Source organism: Girardinichthys multiradiatus, chromosome 1 (genome assembly GCF_021462225.1).
Source record: "Girardinichthys multiradiatus isolate DD_20200921_A chromosome 1, DD_fGirMul_XY1, whole genome shotgun sequence".
Taxonomy (NCBI): domain Eukaryota; kingdom Metazoa; phylum Chordata; class Actinopteri; order Cyprinodontiformes; family Goodeidae; genus Girardinichthys; species Girardinichthys multiradiatus.
In genome coordinates, this window is record NC_061794.1 from 48,839,803 (window position 1) to 48,857,351 (window position 17,549).

At 44.4% G+C, this 17,549-nt stretch overlaps 1 protein-coding gene across 1 annotated transcript; it reads right to left on the reverse strand.

Annotated features, from left to right (window-relative positions):
* Nucleotides 1–3,013: 3,013 nt before the first annotated feature.
* pcsk1nl (proprotein convertase subtilisin/kexin type 1 inhibitor, like) lies at nt 3,014–15,186 on the reverse strand. Its single transcript, XM_047366011.1, has 6 exons — nt 14,959–15,186; nt 14,008–14,129; nt 6,161–6,416; nt 5,477–5,720; nt 5,313–5,405; nt 3,014–4,378 (listed from the first exon to the last, which is right to left on the reverse strand). The coding sequence occupies exons 1-6, from the start codon at nt 15,140–15,142 to the stop codon at nt 3,979–3,981; spliced, it is 1,299 nt and encodes a 432-aa protein (XP_047221967.1). The 5' UTR covers nt 15,143–15,186; the 3' UTR covers nt 3,014–3,978.
* Nucleotides 15,187–17,549: the final 2,363 nt, after the last annotated feature.

Consider the following 17,549-nt stretch of genomic DNA (forward strand, 5'->3'; position numbering starts at 1 on the left):
CAGCCACATGGAGAGGACATCAATGCCATGACTGAGTGTGTAACCGACTATATAAACCTCTGTGTGGATAGTGCCATCCCCACCAGAACCATGAGATGCTTCCCCAATAACAAACAATAAATAAACTGTTTCCGTCTGAATCAACATGATGTAAACAGCATTTTATTCATCTTCAAGGATGGCGACCTAAAAACAATGAAGCATGTTTCAGTTTGTTTCTGTCTAAACTGTTTGCAAAACTAATCAATTCAAATAATGGAATAAACCCAGTCCTGCTTGGACCTTTGTAACTCAGCCATATTTTGCATCAGAACCATCACTTAAAGCTTAACCGGGTCACAGAAAGTAGGACTCTGCCTGACCCATTTATCACTCTGATCCCTTTTCCCATTTTTCCACCAGTCACAGCTTAACTTAGACTGAGCAGCCATTGGCTGCTCACACTGAGCGTGTTTCCACTGACAGAATTCGTTCCTGAACCACTTTGGTTCAAGTACCTTCAAACTTTGGTGTTTTGGGAACCTTGAATGCATCCATGTGGGAGTTAGAAAATGTTGAAGGAAAGTGTGGTAGCAAGATGGTGGATCTTGATGACCTGCACAAGTTTCTCCTGTCTTTATAGATGCTCCTTTCAAGGCAAAAAAGGAGCATCCAAAATCTGTCGTTAAAAGGGGACTGGAGACCGCCACGCCCAACAATAACAATGGTATGACAATGTTTCACTTGCTTGTTTAGTTTGTTGTACGAACACATAAATAATGTTTATATATTTATGTTTATCAAGATGTTTTACATGAACTTTGTAGACATTGTTAAACATCACGAGAATGGCTGCAGTTCGTGATGCAGTTAAACATCACGAGAAGGGCTGGTGTGAGGTTACTCATGTAACCTCACACCAAGGTTACATGAGTGTAACCTTGGTGTGAGGTTATCATTCCACAAATGAGCGACGAGCAATCTGTGAGGAACTTTTGGGTGTCAAGGGAGTCATAGATGGAGGTGTCTCCTAAAGAGAAATGACTGCAGTTATGACCCAGATGGTCAACAGCAAAGGGAGCAGCACTGTTAGAATATTTCACCTCTGACTGATGTTCCTCCAAATAAATACATGGAAATGAATGTGTTTGCATTATGAACATGTCTCCTGCGCATTTGTTTCTTTTATATTAAACCCGTTGCATTTAAGAAAAACTGCTGCAAAAGCAAAGTTGATTTTATTCTAAAAAAGTCTTTTTGACACAACTTAAAAGAACTGCATTGTTAACTATGTAACACACTGTAGAGCCAACAGTACTGGGTCACAGCACCAAATCAGTGAATTCCAATCACTTCTATGGCTGCAGGTGTGTGTGGAGAACCTTGACTGACCTGCAGAATCCTGATCTCAATCTTTTGAACACCTTTGAGATAAATTACAGCAGAGGCTGCAGTTCTGTTTCTGATAACGATGAACTCACTCATAAACCTTGGAAGATGTTTACAGAATAGTTCAAGTTGCTGTTACAACAGTGGCTGCATGAACAACTTGGACCTTATAGATCAAGAATAGGATGTCATCAAAGTTCATGTACATGTAGAAGTAGACAGGTACTCCAGGATGCCCTGGGTGTTAATTGTCTCCCTTTTTTCTAAATAAAAAAACAATTGTTTAACACAATAAAGCATTTATTAGCACAAAATTACTTCCTTTTAATAATATTCTGTGTTCTTCTCCTTGGCTGTTCCAGGGCAGTGGTCTCTGAAGCATCATCAACATCTTTAGGTGAATTACTGCTTTCTAGTCTGGACTGACTGGTTGATGGTCCACTGGCCTCTGCGATATAAAGCTAATACACAGGTTTTTATGCACATATTAACACATGAATTATGGTTTATATGCACAATCGTACATACAGTATATATTCTTTACACAATACAAGCTACATTTCCACAGACGCTTTAATTTGTTAAAACACCCACAAAATAATAATAATAATAATAATAACAACAAATTATTGAATTTATAATGCACAGGGAAATAAAATATGAAGCGCAAGTAATGCATACCAAATCCAATTATTAAACTAATACAAGATGTTTTGTTAATACACATAACAGAGATGGTAATATTATAAAACAACATTTAGAAAAGTGGACAGTGTGGTACACTTACCATCATTAGTAGCCGTTAACTGAGATAGTGAGGCTAGGTCGTTGCTTTCCAGCACACCAGTCTGCTGGTCGTCACCTTATATGTTGTCAAAGCAGCACAGTAGGCGGGTAAAGGAGCTGGCCCGCTCCACTGCAAGATTTAGTTTGTTTATGACCTGTTCTTTAGAGCAAACATGGCCAGCTTTCTCCACCTGTTCAACCAACTCACACAAAAACACCAACTCGTTTGTGGTACCTGAGTGAACCACAGTTTGCGCCCTGGAACCTCTTTATTGTGATCGAAACACGCAACTCTGGTTCCAAATCACGTTTGAGAACCGGAACTGGCTCCGAACCACATTGATGGAAATGGGGTAGCTGGGCCAGGTTCTAGGTTTCTTTCTCCACTGTCTCTACATGCTCATCCAGGAGGAGTGAATGCTGCAAGTCACTGACTGGATGCAATCTGCTGGTTTTCCTTAGATAGAAAAACTTTTAACCAATTTCAATAATAAATTGAATCTGACTGTTTGATGGATTAATTGAAATGATTGAACCTGACCTGGAACCTGTCTGGATGTCTGCATTGAACTGATTGTTTTTGTAAAGAATTGAGACAACACGTTGTGAATTAGAGCCATATAAATAAACTGAAGAACTGAATAAAAATCTACATGAGAGGCCATCAGAAGGTTCTGATGCTCATGGGTCAAGAATATTTCTGATAGGTCTACGAATATTGTTGGCTGTTTGTTATAAATCCCCATAGCAACCAGTGGCAGCTCTCTGTAATCAATCATCAGGACTTCAGCACCTGGTTTGGTCCCTCCATCTGAACTGGATCCTGAGGAGCGATTTCACTTGCAGACACTGAAGCAGGTGAATTTACTGACTTTATTTCTTTTTGTGACACAAATCAAATTTCTCCACAGACAGACAAGTCGGCACAGCAACAAGCTGAAGGTACAGGGACATTGACAACCAGCAACCAATCACAGAGCTGAGAAGCCGTTGCCACGGTCACAAACGCTGTTCATCATGTTTGTCTTACCAGAGTACCAGAGGGAAACTTGATTTCATGACAAACCTGTAATAATGCTTCTGTTTAACTACAACTCCCAGCAAGCCTTTCTGCTAGAAATGAGAGACTTTAATGTATGCAGTTGAGAGACAAGCTTTCATGTGTTCGATTTGTCCCGGAAGTTGGAGCTTGGATCTGGGAATGACGTTAGAGCCGATAGAGTTCAGTCTAACTACAAATTGGAAAACCAGATGGTCCTGCTAATTGTTGTGATGCTAACTACTGTTAGCATTCTGTGTTTTGTAGCTCAAACAGTAAAAGAACCTATGTTGTTTAGCCCTATGTGTCTCTTCTTTAATGAGACAACCTGTCAGCAGCGCTTATAAACAGTTCATGCCAAAAAATTGTGCATTTATGAAACTTTAACTGGATTTTCTTTGCACAGCAGTCGTATTGGATCCTGAACTAAGCCTGCTTGGTGACCTTGAAATTTCCCAAATTTCCCAAATCCAACTTTAGTGGGTCTTCTCGTTTTTCCAACTAGAAACTCATCAAGTCCAACGTCCGAGTGCAAATTGAATGCATTACCACCACCACCAGCAGCAGCTGAGGCTAATGGGTAATGTAGTTTTTAAACATGTCACATTTGAGAAGTTTCCTTTGTCCTAAATATCCTTCCTGATTCCTCCTGATTTATACAACAAACACTTGATCCACTTAGATTTTACACAAGCAGCAAAACCAAAGAAACAATACGAAGAATAAAAATGTGAGACACAACCCGAATTATCTTCCTCTTTCTCCTCCTCCTCCTCCTCCTCCTCTCACTCCCTCAGGTAATCCAGAATCTGATCCATCAGCGTTTGGGGATCGTAGTTTAGAACAGCTCTCCTGCGGCGCCTACGACTCCCATGATTTACTTCCTCTGGATCACCGGTTGTCATGGTATCAATGCGTTTCATCCTTTGCAGCCCGGTTACTTGTGGGCGGAGCTTTTCTTCTTCTTCCTCCTCATCCTCCAGCCTCTTTACTCGGAGAAGGGGTGGCCCGTTGCTAGGCGACTGAGGAGCCATGCTGTCCAGGGAGCGGCGGGTTCTTTTGTGGGCGGGGCTAATGGGTTCATTTCCTTTTGACGACAGGTCCCTCTTTGCTCTGCGACCTGATGACATCATCGCCTGGCGGTTGTAAGGGCTGATGCTGGACAGTATCTTAGCAACCATTCGCCTACAAAGGAAAATTATTTTAAAAAGCTGTTTTTCAATATTTCATAAATAATCTGCATGTTGATTCAAATGTTTGTTGCAAGTTGGAGCTCAGGGATACCACCAAGCTGCTAAGTACACCTGACAGTCGTCAGGTAAAACGTCACTGTCTTCACAGAAATAAAAGTAAACGTTTTTTGAAATGACTGATTTAAATCTTATTTTTAGAAAGGTCAAGTATGAATCGGGCTTCAAGAGGAACACGTTCCTTTTAGTTCTTCTTGCTAGATCCTCCAGGGTCCAGAGCTTTTCTGTTGCTTCTCTACAACGCTGACGGCTTTTCATTCTCTATGAAGTTAAACAAGGTGCTGAAAAAAAGTTAATTCCATTTTTCTTATTGTCTATCTGACCCAACGTAGCCACACCCTTCTCAGATCCCGCCCATTATTGGTCTGTCATCTGTTCCAGTAAGCTGCAGCTCCCAGAGTGGACCTCAAAGACCTATGGATCAGACATCAAACAGAACCATAGACGGTAGGAACCCCGTCAAAGTCCAAACAAACCGGATCACTTTTTTAAATTTTTTTTATTGTGTTTGAATTTTATGGTTTCAGAGTGATCCAGAGTGGGAAACCATCCAAGTGGGACAGATACTTCCACAAGACGACCTTAAGGATAAAACAATCATTGTATGTTAGGATTTTCCCCCTCAGCTGAGCAGAAATGAGGACGTGCCGGAGCTGCCTGCCAAGACCCAAAGTTGGTCCTGAGTGAGAGGTGACACAACAGCTTCGAGTAATCGTAAGGTATCCCCTTATCAGTTTTATCTCTGGCGGCCCTGGTTTAAGGAGAAGAAGGATCCAAAAGTTTTCCTCCTTTCATAGATTCTACAAACCGGTTTAACTGCATCAATTGTCTTCTTTTAATTAAAACATCAATCAGCTGTGTAGTCCTACCTGAGGGCGTCCTGGTCTCGGCTCAGCCCTAATGATGTTCTTCCATGATCTCCAGCTCTCTGCAGCAGACTCTGGACCAGCAGAGGATCCATCCTGAAAACCATCCACTTCTTGTTAAGATCTACACCTTCTTCTTCCTCCGACGTGCTCTGACACACACTCACCTGTCCAGCAGTGCCTGAGCCAGCTGTGGCTCCACGAGGTCCCACCAGGGGGCATTGGGCCTCCTCATGTTCATTCCCTGCCCTGTCTCATCATAGTCTGCAACATCAGGGGTCTGGAAGTCCCCTGGAGGTCCTTGATCATCCTCTTCATCTTCCTCCTCCTCCACTACCTCGATGGCCCCTGGGTCGACCAATCCCACGCTCTCTGCTTCACTCAGGAGGCGGAGCAGAGCAGCCAGGTAAGCTGTGGGAGGACACGTTTGGCTTTTGAGGTTGTTTTGGTCTGAATAAATATGATCAAAATTTACTGAGACATGAAATTAATTCTGAAATCAGAGAAACATCGTAAAGTCTGATGACCTCAAGATGTTAAATCCCACGTCTCTCAGGCTCCTACAACAGCATAACATTAAATAAGGAACTGAGCAATGCAATTTGTTTACATGCGTCTTGACAAAGAAATCTAAAAAGAAGTTGACATGAACTCGTTTTTCAAGAAAACATTTTAGTTACGTGTGAAAAGTAAACATTTTAACAATAACAACAAAAAGAATTAGCAAAAGTTGAATGTTCCAAGGTTGTAATAAAATATTTTATTAAAAATCATAATTGCTGAATAGTTAATTTAACTATTAACTATGCAAACCTTTTGAATAGTAACTAATATTTTACACTTCTTCCAACCTGCTCGTTGCCCCTCCTCCAGCTCCCTCCTCTGGTCTCTCTCCACCAACCGCTGCAGAGCCTGGTCAATTCCCCGCCCTCTCCAGTCGTCTGATTGGTAGTAAGGGTCGGTGGCTCCACCTCCTGCTTGCATGGCAGGATATGGCATCATTTGGTCTTCATACGGCAGCCGGTTGCGGAGGTCTCTGCGCTGGCGTCTGATCCCATTCGCTGAAATGTCCAGGCCACGCCCACCACCACGAGCTGCAGGTAGAGTCTGAGGCAAAAAGGTCAGAGGTTAGGGCACAGAGTGATATTTGTAACTGTGTGTTTTACAGCACCTGTGGTCACTCTAGGTACTGCATCTCAATTCTCAGAAACATCATTTATCTGTGTTCATGATGTATCTGATGGGGCTTCATGAGGAACTAAGCAGTTTGTCACCTACGAGACAATAAGATCACTTCAACAAATAATTTTAGTTTAAACTACTAAATCAAAGAGGACTTAATGTGGATGCCTGTGGCACACCAAAACTGAATCACTTCTCTTTTGTCGGACTGCTCTCTGAAACCAGAGTTTACGCTGGTGTTACCAGCTCCAGGTGCAGTGATTTCACTCGTGTAATCACCTGGTTCAGGACACAGGTACGTCTGGATCCTTGATCGCCTTCATGATCATGGCTGAGGAAGATGCTTTAAAAATATATTCAGAGTTTTACATCATCAAAATAAAATAAACCTTTCTGTGCATTTAAACCAAAAGCTGATTTTCTTTCTAAAGAGACTCCTTTAAGATGCCTCATTTCATTTTCCAGACCTTCATACAGAATAATGTGAAGTGAAGAAACAGACGACTCTCCCTCCCACACTGAGAAACCTCCAGAAAGCTTCACACTGCAGAACAGGTAGGTTAATAATAGATAAAACCACAGGAAAGAGCAAAAACATGTCGGTTAACAAACATCTTAATGGAAGGAAGATGATAAATGTTTTACAATCACGTAAAAAATGTGGACATCCCATTAAATATTCAGTCATTTCAAAAGAAATGTTCAAATGTTTAATCTCAGCTTTTATTTATTTTTCAGACAGAAAGAGATTTTATTTCATTTTTATTGTTTATCTTGTTCCTCAGTTGAAAAACAGGTTTTACTCATTAAACAAAAGATATCAACAACAGTGTGTTTTCTACCTGAAGGAAAAGTTAGTACACCCTGCCCCTAATATCTGGTCTTACTGCTGTTGACTGAAGAAACTTCAGTGAGGAGCTTCTTGTCTCCACCGTCTCTGAGGAAGTCTGAGGAAAGTTTGTCCCACTTCTCACTTTCAGCTGCATGATGTTTGAGAGGTTTGTTGCCTACAGCATCTGAATGAGATCCAGATCTGGGTTTTGACTACACCCAGGACTTACCCATTCTTACTTCAGAGCCAGTTCTTGGTGGATCTAATGTAATGTTTTGGGTCATTGTCTTGGGCCAGGGTCCAGTTCTGCTTCTGCTTTAATGTTTTACATATGGTGCATTTTAATCAAACGGTCTCTGATAGACGCTAGAGTTCATGATGGACTCCATGAGGGTGAGCTTTCAAACTCATGCTGCTGCAAAGCATCCCCATACCATGACACCTCCACCTCCATGCTTCACAGTTGGTATGAGGTTTTTATTTTGGAGTGCTGTATCTGGTGGAACCAATGAAGAGTTTCCTCGACTGTGTGTTTGGGACTCTTGTCAAATGAAATAAGTGAACCTAGAAATTTACATCTGATAGAAAAAAGGGTCATTTAGTTCATATTCACCCAGAAGGAACAAGACAGTCACATAACAAGATACAACATTCATACACAAAGAAGAAAACGGTCAAGAGAAGAACCGAGATGAATGGTAAATTGCCTAAACTTATATAGCGCTTTATCAAGTCCCCAGAGACCCCAAAGGTCTTTCCACAAAAATCAGTCATCCACCCATTGACACAGGTGAGCTGCAATGTAGCCACAGCTGCCCTTGGGAAGGCTGACAGAAGTGAGGCTGCCGTACAATTGGCGCCACCGGTCCCTTTGACCACCATCAGCAGACAAGGAGGGTGAAGTGTCTTGCTCAAGGACACAACAACTGAGACAGGCAGAGTGTGGGTTCGAACCGGCAACCCACCTGTTACAGGACAAACCTCTTCCACTGTCTCCACCATCGGCCCAATAAATAGTTAAATGCTGGTTTAAACCTGGTTAATTACTAGTTAAACTCAGTGTAAATTCTGATCAGTGCTGGGTCAGAATCTTGTTATAGTTTGACTAGATTTGGTTAAAGTTTGGTTAAATTTGTTTTAAATGTGGTTCAGATTTTCATTAGATTCTATCTTATTTTGGTAGAACTTTGTTTAAATTCTGTTCAACTCTTGAACTGGTGGCATCGTGCTACTTTCTGTTGAATTCATGTTAGTATCAACAGATAAATCTGGGACTCAAAATTCCCAGGAATGACACAACTTTCTAAACGGGACTGTAGAGAGACTCAGCCGCTTCAGGGCAGCACACTCATAAAGTCCATGTGCAGCAGAGGGTTCACGTGCAGCAGAGGGTCCATGTGCAGCAGAGGGTCCATGTGCAGCAGACGGTTCATGTGCAGCAAAGGGTCCATGTGCAGCAGAGGGTTCATGTGCAGCAGAGGGTCCATGTGCAGCAGACGGTCCATGTGCAGCAGACGGTTCATGTGCAGCAAAGGGTCCATGTGCAGCAGAGGGTCCATGTGCAGCAGAGGGTCCATGTGCAGCAGAGGGTCCATGTGCAGCAGAGGGTCCATGTGCAGCAGACGGTTCATGTGCAGCAGAGGGTCCATGTGCAGCAGACGGTTCATGTGCAGCAAAGGGTCCATGTGCAGCAGAGGGTTCATGTGCAGCAGAGGGTCCATGTGCAGCAGAGGGTTCATGTGCAGCAGAGGGTCCATGTGCAGCAGAGGGTCCATGTGCAGCAGAGGGTTCATGTGCAGCAGAGGGTCCATGTGCAGCAGAGGGTCCATGTGCAGCAGAGGGTCCATGTGCAGCAGAGGGTTCATGTGCAGCAGAGGGTCCATGTGCAGCAGAGGGTTCATGTGCAGCAGAGGGTCCATGTGCAGCAGAGGGTCCATGTGCAGCAGAGGGTCCATGTGCAGCAGAGGGTCCATGTGCAGCAGAGGGTCCATGTGCAGCAGAGGGTCCATGTGCAGCAGAGGGTCCATGTGCAGCAGAGGGTCCATGTGCAGCAGAGGGTCCATGTGCAGCAGAGGGTCCATGTGCAGCAGAGGGTCCATGTGCAGCAGAGGGTCCATGTGCAGCAGAGGGTCCATGTGCAGCAGAGGGTCCATGTGCAGCAGAGGGTCCATGTGCAGCAGAGGCTCCATGTGCAGCAGAGGGTCCATGTGCAGCAGAGGGTCCATGTGCAGCAGAGGGTCCATGTGCAGCAGACGGTTCATGTGCAGCAGAGGGTTCATGTGCAGCAGAGGGTTCATGTGCAGCAGAGGGTTCATGTGTAGCAGAGGGTTCATGTGCAACAGACGGTTCATGTGCAGCACAGGGTTCATGTGCAGCAGACGGTTCATGTGCAGCAGACGGTTCATGTGCAGCAGACGGTTCATGTGCAGCACAGGGTCCATGTGCAGCAGAGGGTTCATGTGCAGCAGAGGGTTCATGTGCAGCAGAGGGTCCATGTGTAGCAGAGGGTTCATGTGCAACAGACGGTTCATGTGCAGCAGAGGGTTCATGTGCAGCAGAGGGTTCATGTGCAGCACAGGGTCCATGTGCAGCAGAGGGTTCATGTGCAGCAGAGGGTTCATGTGCAGCAGAGGGTTTATGTGCAGCAGACGGTTCATGTGTAGCAGAGGGTTCATGTGCAGCAGAGGGTTTATGTGCAGCAGACGGTTCATGTGTAGCAGAGGGTCCATGTGCAGCAGACGGTTCATGTGTAGCAGAGGGTCCATGTGCAGCAGACGGTTCATGTGCAGCAGAGGGTCCATGTGCAGCATGTTTTGTCAAGTTTGGTTTTTGGATCTGGTCATGCTTTACTTTCATGTTGTTCTAGTTTCTGTTAGTTTGTATTCAAGAGTCTGTTTTGTTCTGTCTGTCAATTATCTTTATTCGGTTCACCTGCTCCAAACTAATCTGTCTCCTTGCTCCACCTGGTTCACGCTCCATAAATACACACCTGTTCAGTTACACATCGCGGAAACATTTTCAAATCATGCTCAAATCTTGCTTTCTGGATCATGCTCAAACCTTGTTTTCTAGATCATGCCATGCTTGTCTCACCGGCCTGTTTATTGTTTTGGTTCCTGCCTCCTCCTCTGAGTGAGTTTTTGTTTTTTGCTCATTAAATCCTTTCTTCACTTACCATTGTGCTGCCTGCTAGTCTGCATTCTGGGGTCCTCCGTTGGTCAAGTCCTGACTTTCCATCAACCACGGACCCCGCGGACAAGCAGAAGGCAGACGCTGGGTTCAGTGTCAGAAGGAGGGGACAATGAGGAATCTGCCGACCGACCTGGAGATTCTGTCCTCTCCACTGCTGCAGGAGCAGATGGAGCGTGAGGCGGTTCAGCGCTGTTCTCCACCTGCTCCCCTGGTTGTGCACTCTGATCCGGTAGTGAAGTCTTCGCCCTCCTCCTGCGGCAAGTAAGCCCGCATCCTCGTCTGCCACAGCATTGTCTGCCAGGCTTGCTGCACCTCCGCCCATGCCGTCTTCGCTCGCTCCAGTCCGGTGTTCTGGGACTACGCCCGATGAACTGGAGGAGCGTCTAAGGTTCTATGCACGTCAAATAAAGAGCTTCGGGAGGACCTCTCTCTTGTATTCCTCTCCTGAACTGATGGAGAAGATCAAGCAGATGGAGAGGGATTATGAGACTGCAGTAAGGCAGTTTAACTGCAGCCCACCCTCACCCCCACCACGTTTTCAGAGAGCTGCTGCTGAGCAGTCCACGCCAGGTCTCCAAACTGCAGCTGATGTTGAGCAGTCCACGCCAGGTCTACAGCCTGCTGCAGAGTTTCCGGAGGGCTCCGTTGGCGTGAGCCAGACTCCAAGCCTCCGAGGTTCCGGCTCACGCCACTGAGGGTCTCGGCGACGCCTCAGCTTCTGCTCACGCCACTGAGAGTTTTGTCCTCATTCTTGCCTCTGAATCCAGAGACGAGGGGTTCGAGGAGGAGGCGCCAACGGACCCTGTTCCTGAGGGGTTCAAGGAGCAGCATGTCCTCATTCTGGTCTCCGAGGGTTCCCCAGGTCGTGTTCCGGAAGAGCCCGTGGGCGGAGTGCCTCCACGTCCTGGTCCGGAGCACCTCCTAGGTTTCCTCTGGCGGATGTTCATGGAACTGAAGCCTGATTCCTGGGCACTCAGAGAGGTGTTCGAGAACGAACTGCCTCCCATTCAAGTTCGAGAGGGGTCCAAGGACGAACCTCCTCTGCTTCCTGTGGCAGAGGGGTCCGTGGGAGGACTGCCTCTGACCATAGCTCCAGGGCCCAGTGACTGTGCTCCCTAGCTGATTGACAATGAATCGTCTGACTCTATGCTCCGAGGGTCGTCTACTCGGCATGGCCAACCTCCTGACCAAATATCCTCTACTCTGCTCGGACGGCCTCCTGGTCAGCCTCCGGGTTCCCGCTGCCGTCGCCGGCCGCTGCGGTCTCTGTGTCTCTGTCGGCCTTCAAGTCTCTGCCGCCGACCGCCCAGGACTCTGTGTTGCGGGTCCTGGTGCCCGCCTGAACTCTGTGCCTGCTCAGGACGACCACCTGGTCGCCCGCCTGAACTTTGTTTTTGTTTCTGTTACACATCGCAGAAACATTTTCAAATCATGCTCAAACCTTGTTTTCTAGATCATGTCATGCTTGTCTCACCAGCCTGTTTATTGTTTTGGTTCCTGCCTCCTCCTGTGAGTGAGTTTTTGTTTATTGCTTATTAAATCCTTTCTTTACCTACCGTCATGCTGCCTGCTAGTCTGCATTCTGGGTTCCTCTGTCGCTCAAGTCCTGACAATTTTGTAGTTCTGTTAACTCTTATTGTTTGCTGTTTGTGTATGATATTCCTAACTCACAGATTTCTTTGTATTTGGCCCTTCTGATGTTGCAGCCCTGTTTTGTTCATGCTGTGGGATCAATAAAGGTTTATTGTTCCATCTCAACAACGAGGAAAGTTAACAAGTTGTCAGCATCACCAGTCAGTTTAACGGTGAATTAGCAGCCTAAAGAGTGACTATCCTGAACAGTTACTCAGTAGAGGTTTCTGCACCAGCTGAAGGCAGGAAGTCAGATGCATCTGTTTCTGCAGATCCTTCAGAGGGCTTCATCTCATCTCCAGGGATGTGATGCTAGATGTGATGCCCAGAGAAAGAGACGAGATTGGTCCTGTCTCTCTTGTTCTTCCTCCAGGGATTAATAAGCTTTGGATAGATGATACAGATTCTCTCTTTGGAGAATGATTCAGATTGATCCCACCACAGCAGCTTTAATTTCCTGCTTCCACTCTCTGATTTGCAATATCTACGTCACTGCAGTAGTGCTGATTACCGTACTCAGGAAGAGTTAAAGCTGTCTGCCTGTGTGATGAAGAGGAGGAGGAGCTGATGAGTCTTCTGAGCAGCCTCACTCTCTGACTTACTTGGGGCTGAGGGGGGTTCTGGAGAACCACTGCTCCAAATATCACCTGAAACTTTTTAATACTGAAAATCTTTAAGTGTTCAGAGAAGGAATGAGCTCAGAAAAACTGCACTACAACAAGCTGGTGATGAAAGATGTAACGATGCTGATGGAAACTTAATATTATAACAAAATATTTCAGCTTCTGACTGTTTGGTACCGAATCAGATTTTGTTTTTGCACTTTGAATGCTACCCCATGTTTTTCTAACCGGGTTTGAACATGATGTAACACTCCTGGGATGGAAGTGATCTACTGGCAGGGTAATGGTGTTAATGATTTACAGCTTTACTATCAGTAAATTACAGCAAGATGAACTCCCTCTGCTCACAAATATTGAACGTATTGAATGTACAGTCCAAGCACCGGCCTGAGTACCTGTCCTCATGAGGACAGTCTTCTGACCTGTTAACAGAAGCTCAGATTAATGTTTCTTCTCAGTAGAACCAATTCAGCTGAGCTCTACTCCCTGTAACGACTAATGTCCCCACTGGGCTGGTTGGTCCACAAAAAAAAGGTCCAATGATGCAAAAGAAACACACACACACACACACAGTCATACTGAATTCATCAGAATATGCGTCCAGTTTGTCAGATTAAAAGAACCTTTTGAAAATAACCTTTAAGCAGGTGTTAAACATACTTTTCTTTAAGCCCATATTTCTGTATTAAGAATTTTATTTTATTTTTCTGATGTCTGATAAATAAAAATATAGATATATGTATACATACATAGCTGTGGTGCAGGGTGACCTGCTGCATCCTGTGTAATATGCAGGCTTGTTGCCGTGGGTGACCATTTTCTGTCGTCATGGTGACAGCAGATGAAATAAAATGTCGCAGTAGGTCCACACATACGCGCACACTTATGTATTAACTGTTGTCCCTGTGAGAACCCTCAAATGCATGATGCATACCCACACCTGGTTCTAAATGGGTTCTTGGTCTGACCTGAACCCAGTTAAAACCTGAACAATAACAGAACCCTCCAACAGCTATCTGCAAGTCAGACATTCTGAGTAAATGTCTGATGTACATGTTTCACACAAACATCTTAATATCACATGATACACAAAGATATGTGTGTGTGTGACGTAAGAGTAATTGAAGATCAACATCTTTCTTTATATCAAGTTACCGTGACAACGCAGCATCATGGTCATGGATGGAGGAGATAGATTGTTATGAAGACAAGCGGAAACATCTGGACATCTTCTTACCTGAGTGGCGTGAATCAGAGCAGCACCAAGCAGCAGGAGGCCGAGAGACGCCATGCTGCAGACGGAGGGAGACACACTCTGAGGCTGTTGCTCCAACACAGCAAAGGAAGGAGGAGCGATGACTCAGTAGAGGAGGAGGAAGAGGAGGAGAGCTCTTTAGAAGAGTCATGAGGATGACAACCAATCAACACCTCAAATAAAAAAGCATCACACAGAGTTTAAAGACATATATCTGATATGCTGCTTTAAATTATATTAATGTACGATAATTAGATCAGTCTTTTTCCAACCCTAGTCAGAAGGTTGGATTCTTCCCCAACTGAACAACTTCTATTACCAATTTAAAGAAGTTAATAATTAATGTGTAATTATTAACAAAATCATTAAATTATTGAGTATTTAAATTTAGCCAAACAAGTTTCAGTCTGTCAGGGATTAAAAATTGGCCCAGTGTGATGGTATTATAGAACAATCGGTGAAAGAGCGAACTGGACCTCTGGCTCTCAAACTGCAAGCCCTGCACATAGATGTAGAACAAACACAAACAACAAAAATGATTCAACTTCAAGTTAAAATACTCAAAATTAAAACAACAATTTCTTTGTCTTCAATAAACATTTCACAATGCAGGTCAGAAGGGTAGATAAAACATTTTAATAAAATATTTTAATAGTATTTGCAGAATAAGAAAGGAATAATCTTCTGGGTGATTGATTTCTAATAGTTGTTAACGTCTGTGTGCTGCTGACAGAGGGCGCAGGTCACATGCCTGTCATAGTTTTGACCCCCGACTTGACCCACATGCACAGAACACTCAAGAACAGAGAATGTTTTAATTTATTTTATTTAAATACAGGAACCATGTAACCAGGGCTGGGCTGCTAAGGAGGAATAAGGGTAAGTAATAAGTAAATCAGAACAAATGCACTAGATGCAGGTAAGCTTACTAACAAGAAGACAGGTATCCGCCAGGGAGAGGACGTGTCCGGACTGAGAGCTGATCTGTAGAACGGTGCTTGTGGAAGCCTGGAGATAATCCTTCGTGGGAGGGTGGACAGGGTTCGCGACTGGAGCGGTACACTGACCCGTTCGGACTACCTGCCAGGTAAGATGTCCAGTGAAGTTCACGGTCCATGGGCTTCCAGAGGTTCTCCTCAACAAAGCTAGTGAGGCATAGGGCAGCACCTACGTGGGAGAGGTAGAGGGTAAACAAGGAGCTTAACACGGAAAACACTTAAAGTGCAAGATTCCAGGAGAGCCGGTTGTAATACCACTGGGGCAAAACAGTCAGCCGCTGATATGCTGGCAGTCTTCCCTTTTATTGCACAGTGGCTGATGACCAGATAGGCTGCAGCAGTCAGCCTCCAGATCTCCAGGGCTTCTGCGACACCTAGAGAGGAAGCTGGTTAACGGCATGCTCAGCAGTTCAGATCCTGACAACGCCTGGCCCTCATAAACTCCAACACACCTCTGAGAGGAGTTCCTGGATTCCTGGACAGTGTGACGTTAGGCATTGCACAACCAGTAATTGTAAAGGAATTAGGTCTAGCATTGTTTCAGTGGATTTTTGGATCATGGAGAGGAGAAACTGTGGGTTTCCGTGAGCCGGATAACAGATTTTTTGCTAGTTGTGAAGCTCATGTTTAGTGGAGCTTCATGTGCCGCTGGATGAAGTTCTGCATCAGAGTCTGAACATGGTTGCACCTAGAAATGTTAAACGATTATTCAAGGTAAGGTTGCATTTGTTTGTTGCCTCATTGATAATAATGTTTATGAACTTGTGGTGTGAATTGTAAAAGTCAGATTAGTGATGTTTCAGTGTTCTTGTGGAGCAAAAGAAGTTAATATGTGAGGTTTTAGGATTTTAAGGTGAGGATTTGGTTCAAGTAAATGTACAGTATGCGATTATGATAGGGATATATGGTTACATGTTTGGTCCTATATTTTATAGATAACACTAGTTTTGTTTGAGACTACAAGCCATGACTTCAAAGACCATTTATAATAGTAAGTGTGTTCTGCACTATTAATAGTTTGGTCAAATTCACTTGATGATTAGCCCTTTATTACCCCTTTTCTACTGAATCCATCACCGTTGTTTTTTACGTACCAGTACCAAAACCAGTTGGTTCCTGTTCCTGAGCAGGTCCGACCGAAGCGGAGTAGGGACTACATGTGATGTGAACAGACTGCTGTTCACTGATTGGCCGTGGGACCAGAAGAAATGAGAAGGTTTTCCAAGAGGTTGTGCAGAGAGAAGACTACAGTAATATTAAGGATGACAGCGGCTCAAATGCAAATTTAATTTAACTATTTACTAATCGTAAACCAGCCTGAAGGCTGACAGAAAAGAAAAAGGACACATCAGCTTTCTGAATTATATGCAGATAGGGGGCGCTGTAGTTAATAACATCCTGAACCAGCTGATAACCCATAAAATCAGCTGTTCAGACACACAAATATTTCCCCCAAAACAAAGCCACCATAAAACGACGTGTTTGGTTCTGACATTTATTGGCGGTCCTACCGAGAACCAGCGTCTGCAGGAGTAGAGAGCAGGCAGAGAGCAGCTGCCTGTAATCAGACTGCCTTCATCAGGTCAAACGGGAGGAAGACCTGCTGAATCCATGGAGCACAAAGATCCAACCTAAAACTAACTTCACCGCGGTCAGAAGTCCATGGTTCTGTACTTTAAAGTCCTGGTCCTCGTTATTGCCATGGATAAGATAAGAACTTCCTCATAAATCCCAAAATGCTCTTCAAGCAAACTTTGGAGCTTCCCCATGTCTATGTCTGGGTTAGAGTGTGTTTGTGTTTTGTGTCCAACTTTGTTCCAGATGGTGCTGGAATTTCTCAGGTGTGCTGCGTGACAGGTGTGACTGATCTGCTGATTGGATGGAGGAGTATTTAAGCAGGAGGCTGCCAGCACTTCGATGCCAGAGTGTTTGCCTACGTTGGTAACAAGCTCAGCCACCTCTAAGCTATGCTTTGTTGTAAGCTGACTTTGTGTATGTTCCTTCGCAGGCTTTTGATTACTTTGCTGAATGTTGACTTCGTTTCCAGAGGTTTTCTGGACATACAAGATTACCTACGTCTTGTGGATTTTGTTCTCAAGGACCAAGCTGGCAGCTTCCTGTTTTCCTCCGTCTCCCGAACCAAGGCAGAAGCGTACCCTGTCCACCCTCCAATGCAAGTACCTATACAGGTCCTTCTCAAAATATTAGCATATTGTGATAAAGTTCATTATTTTCCATAATGTAATGATGAAAATTTAACATTCATATATTTTAGATTCATTGCACACTAACTGAAATATTTCAGGTCTTTTATTGTCTTAATACGGATGATTTTGGCATACAGCTCATGAAAACCCAAAATTCCTATCTCACAAAATTAGCATATCATTAAAAGGGTCTCTAAACGAGCTATGAACCTAATCATCTGAATCAACGAGTTAACTCTAAACACCTGCAAAAGATTCCTGAGGCCTTTAAAACTCCCAGCTTGGTTCATCACTCAAAACCCCAATCATGGGTAAGACT

Bases quoted from the DNA above. Each gene is read 5' to 3' on its own strand.
- pcsk1nl (XM_047366011.1), bottom strand. From the start codon at position 15,142: ATGGACCGTGAACTTCACTGGACATCTTACCTGGCAGGTAGTCCGAAC. The intron at 6,417-14,007 runs GTAAGAAGATGT...TTTTTGCCTCAG, and splicing joins CTCTGATTCACGCCACTCAG to ACTCTACCTGCAGCTCGTGG. The intron at 4,379-5,312 runs GTAGGACTACAC...TTTCCTTTGTAG, and splicing joins CGAGACCAGGACGCCCTCAG to GCGAATGGTTGCTAAGATAC.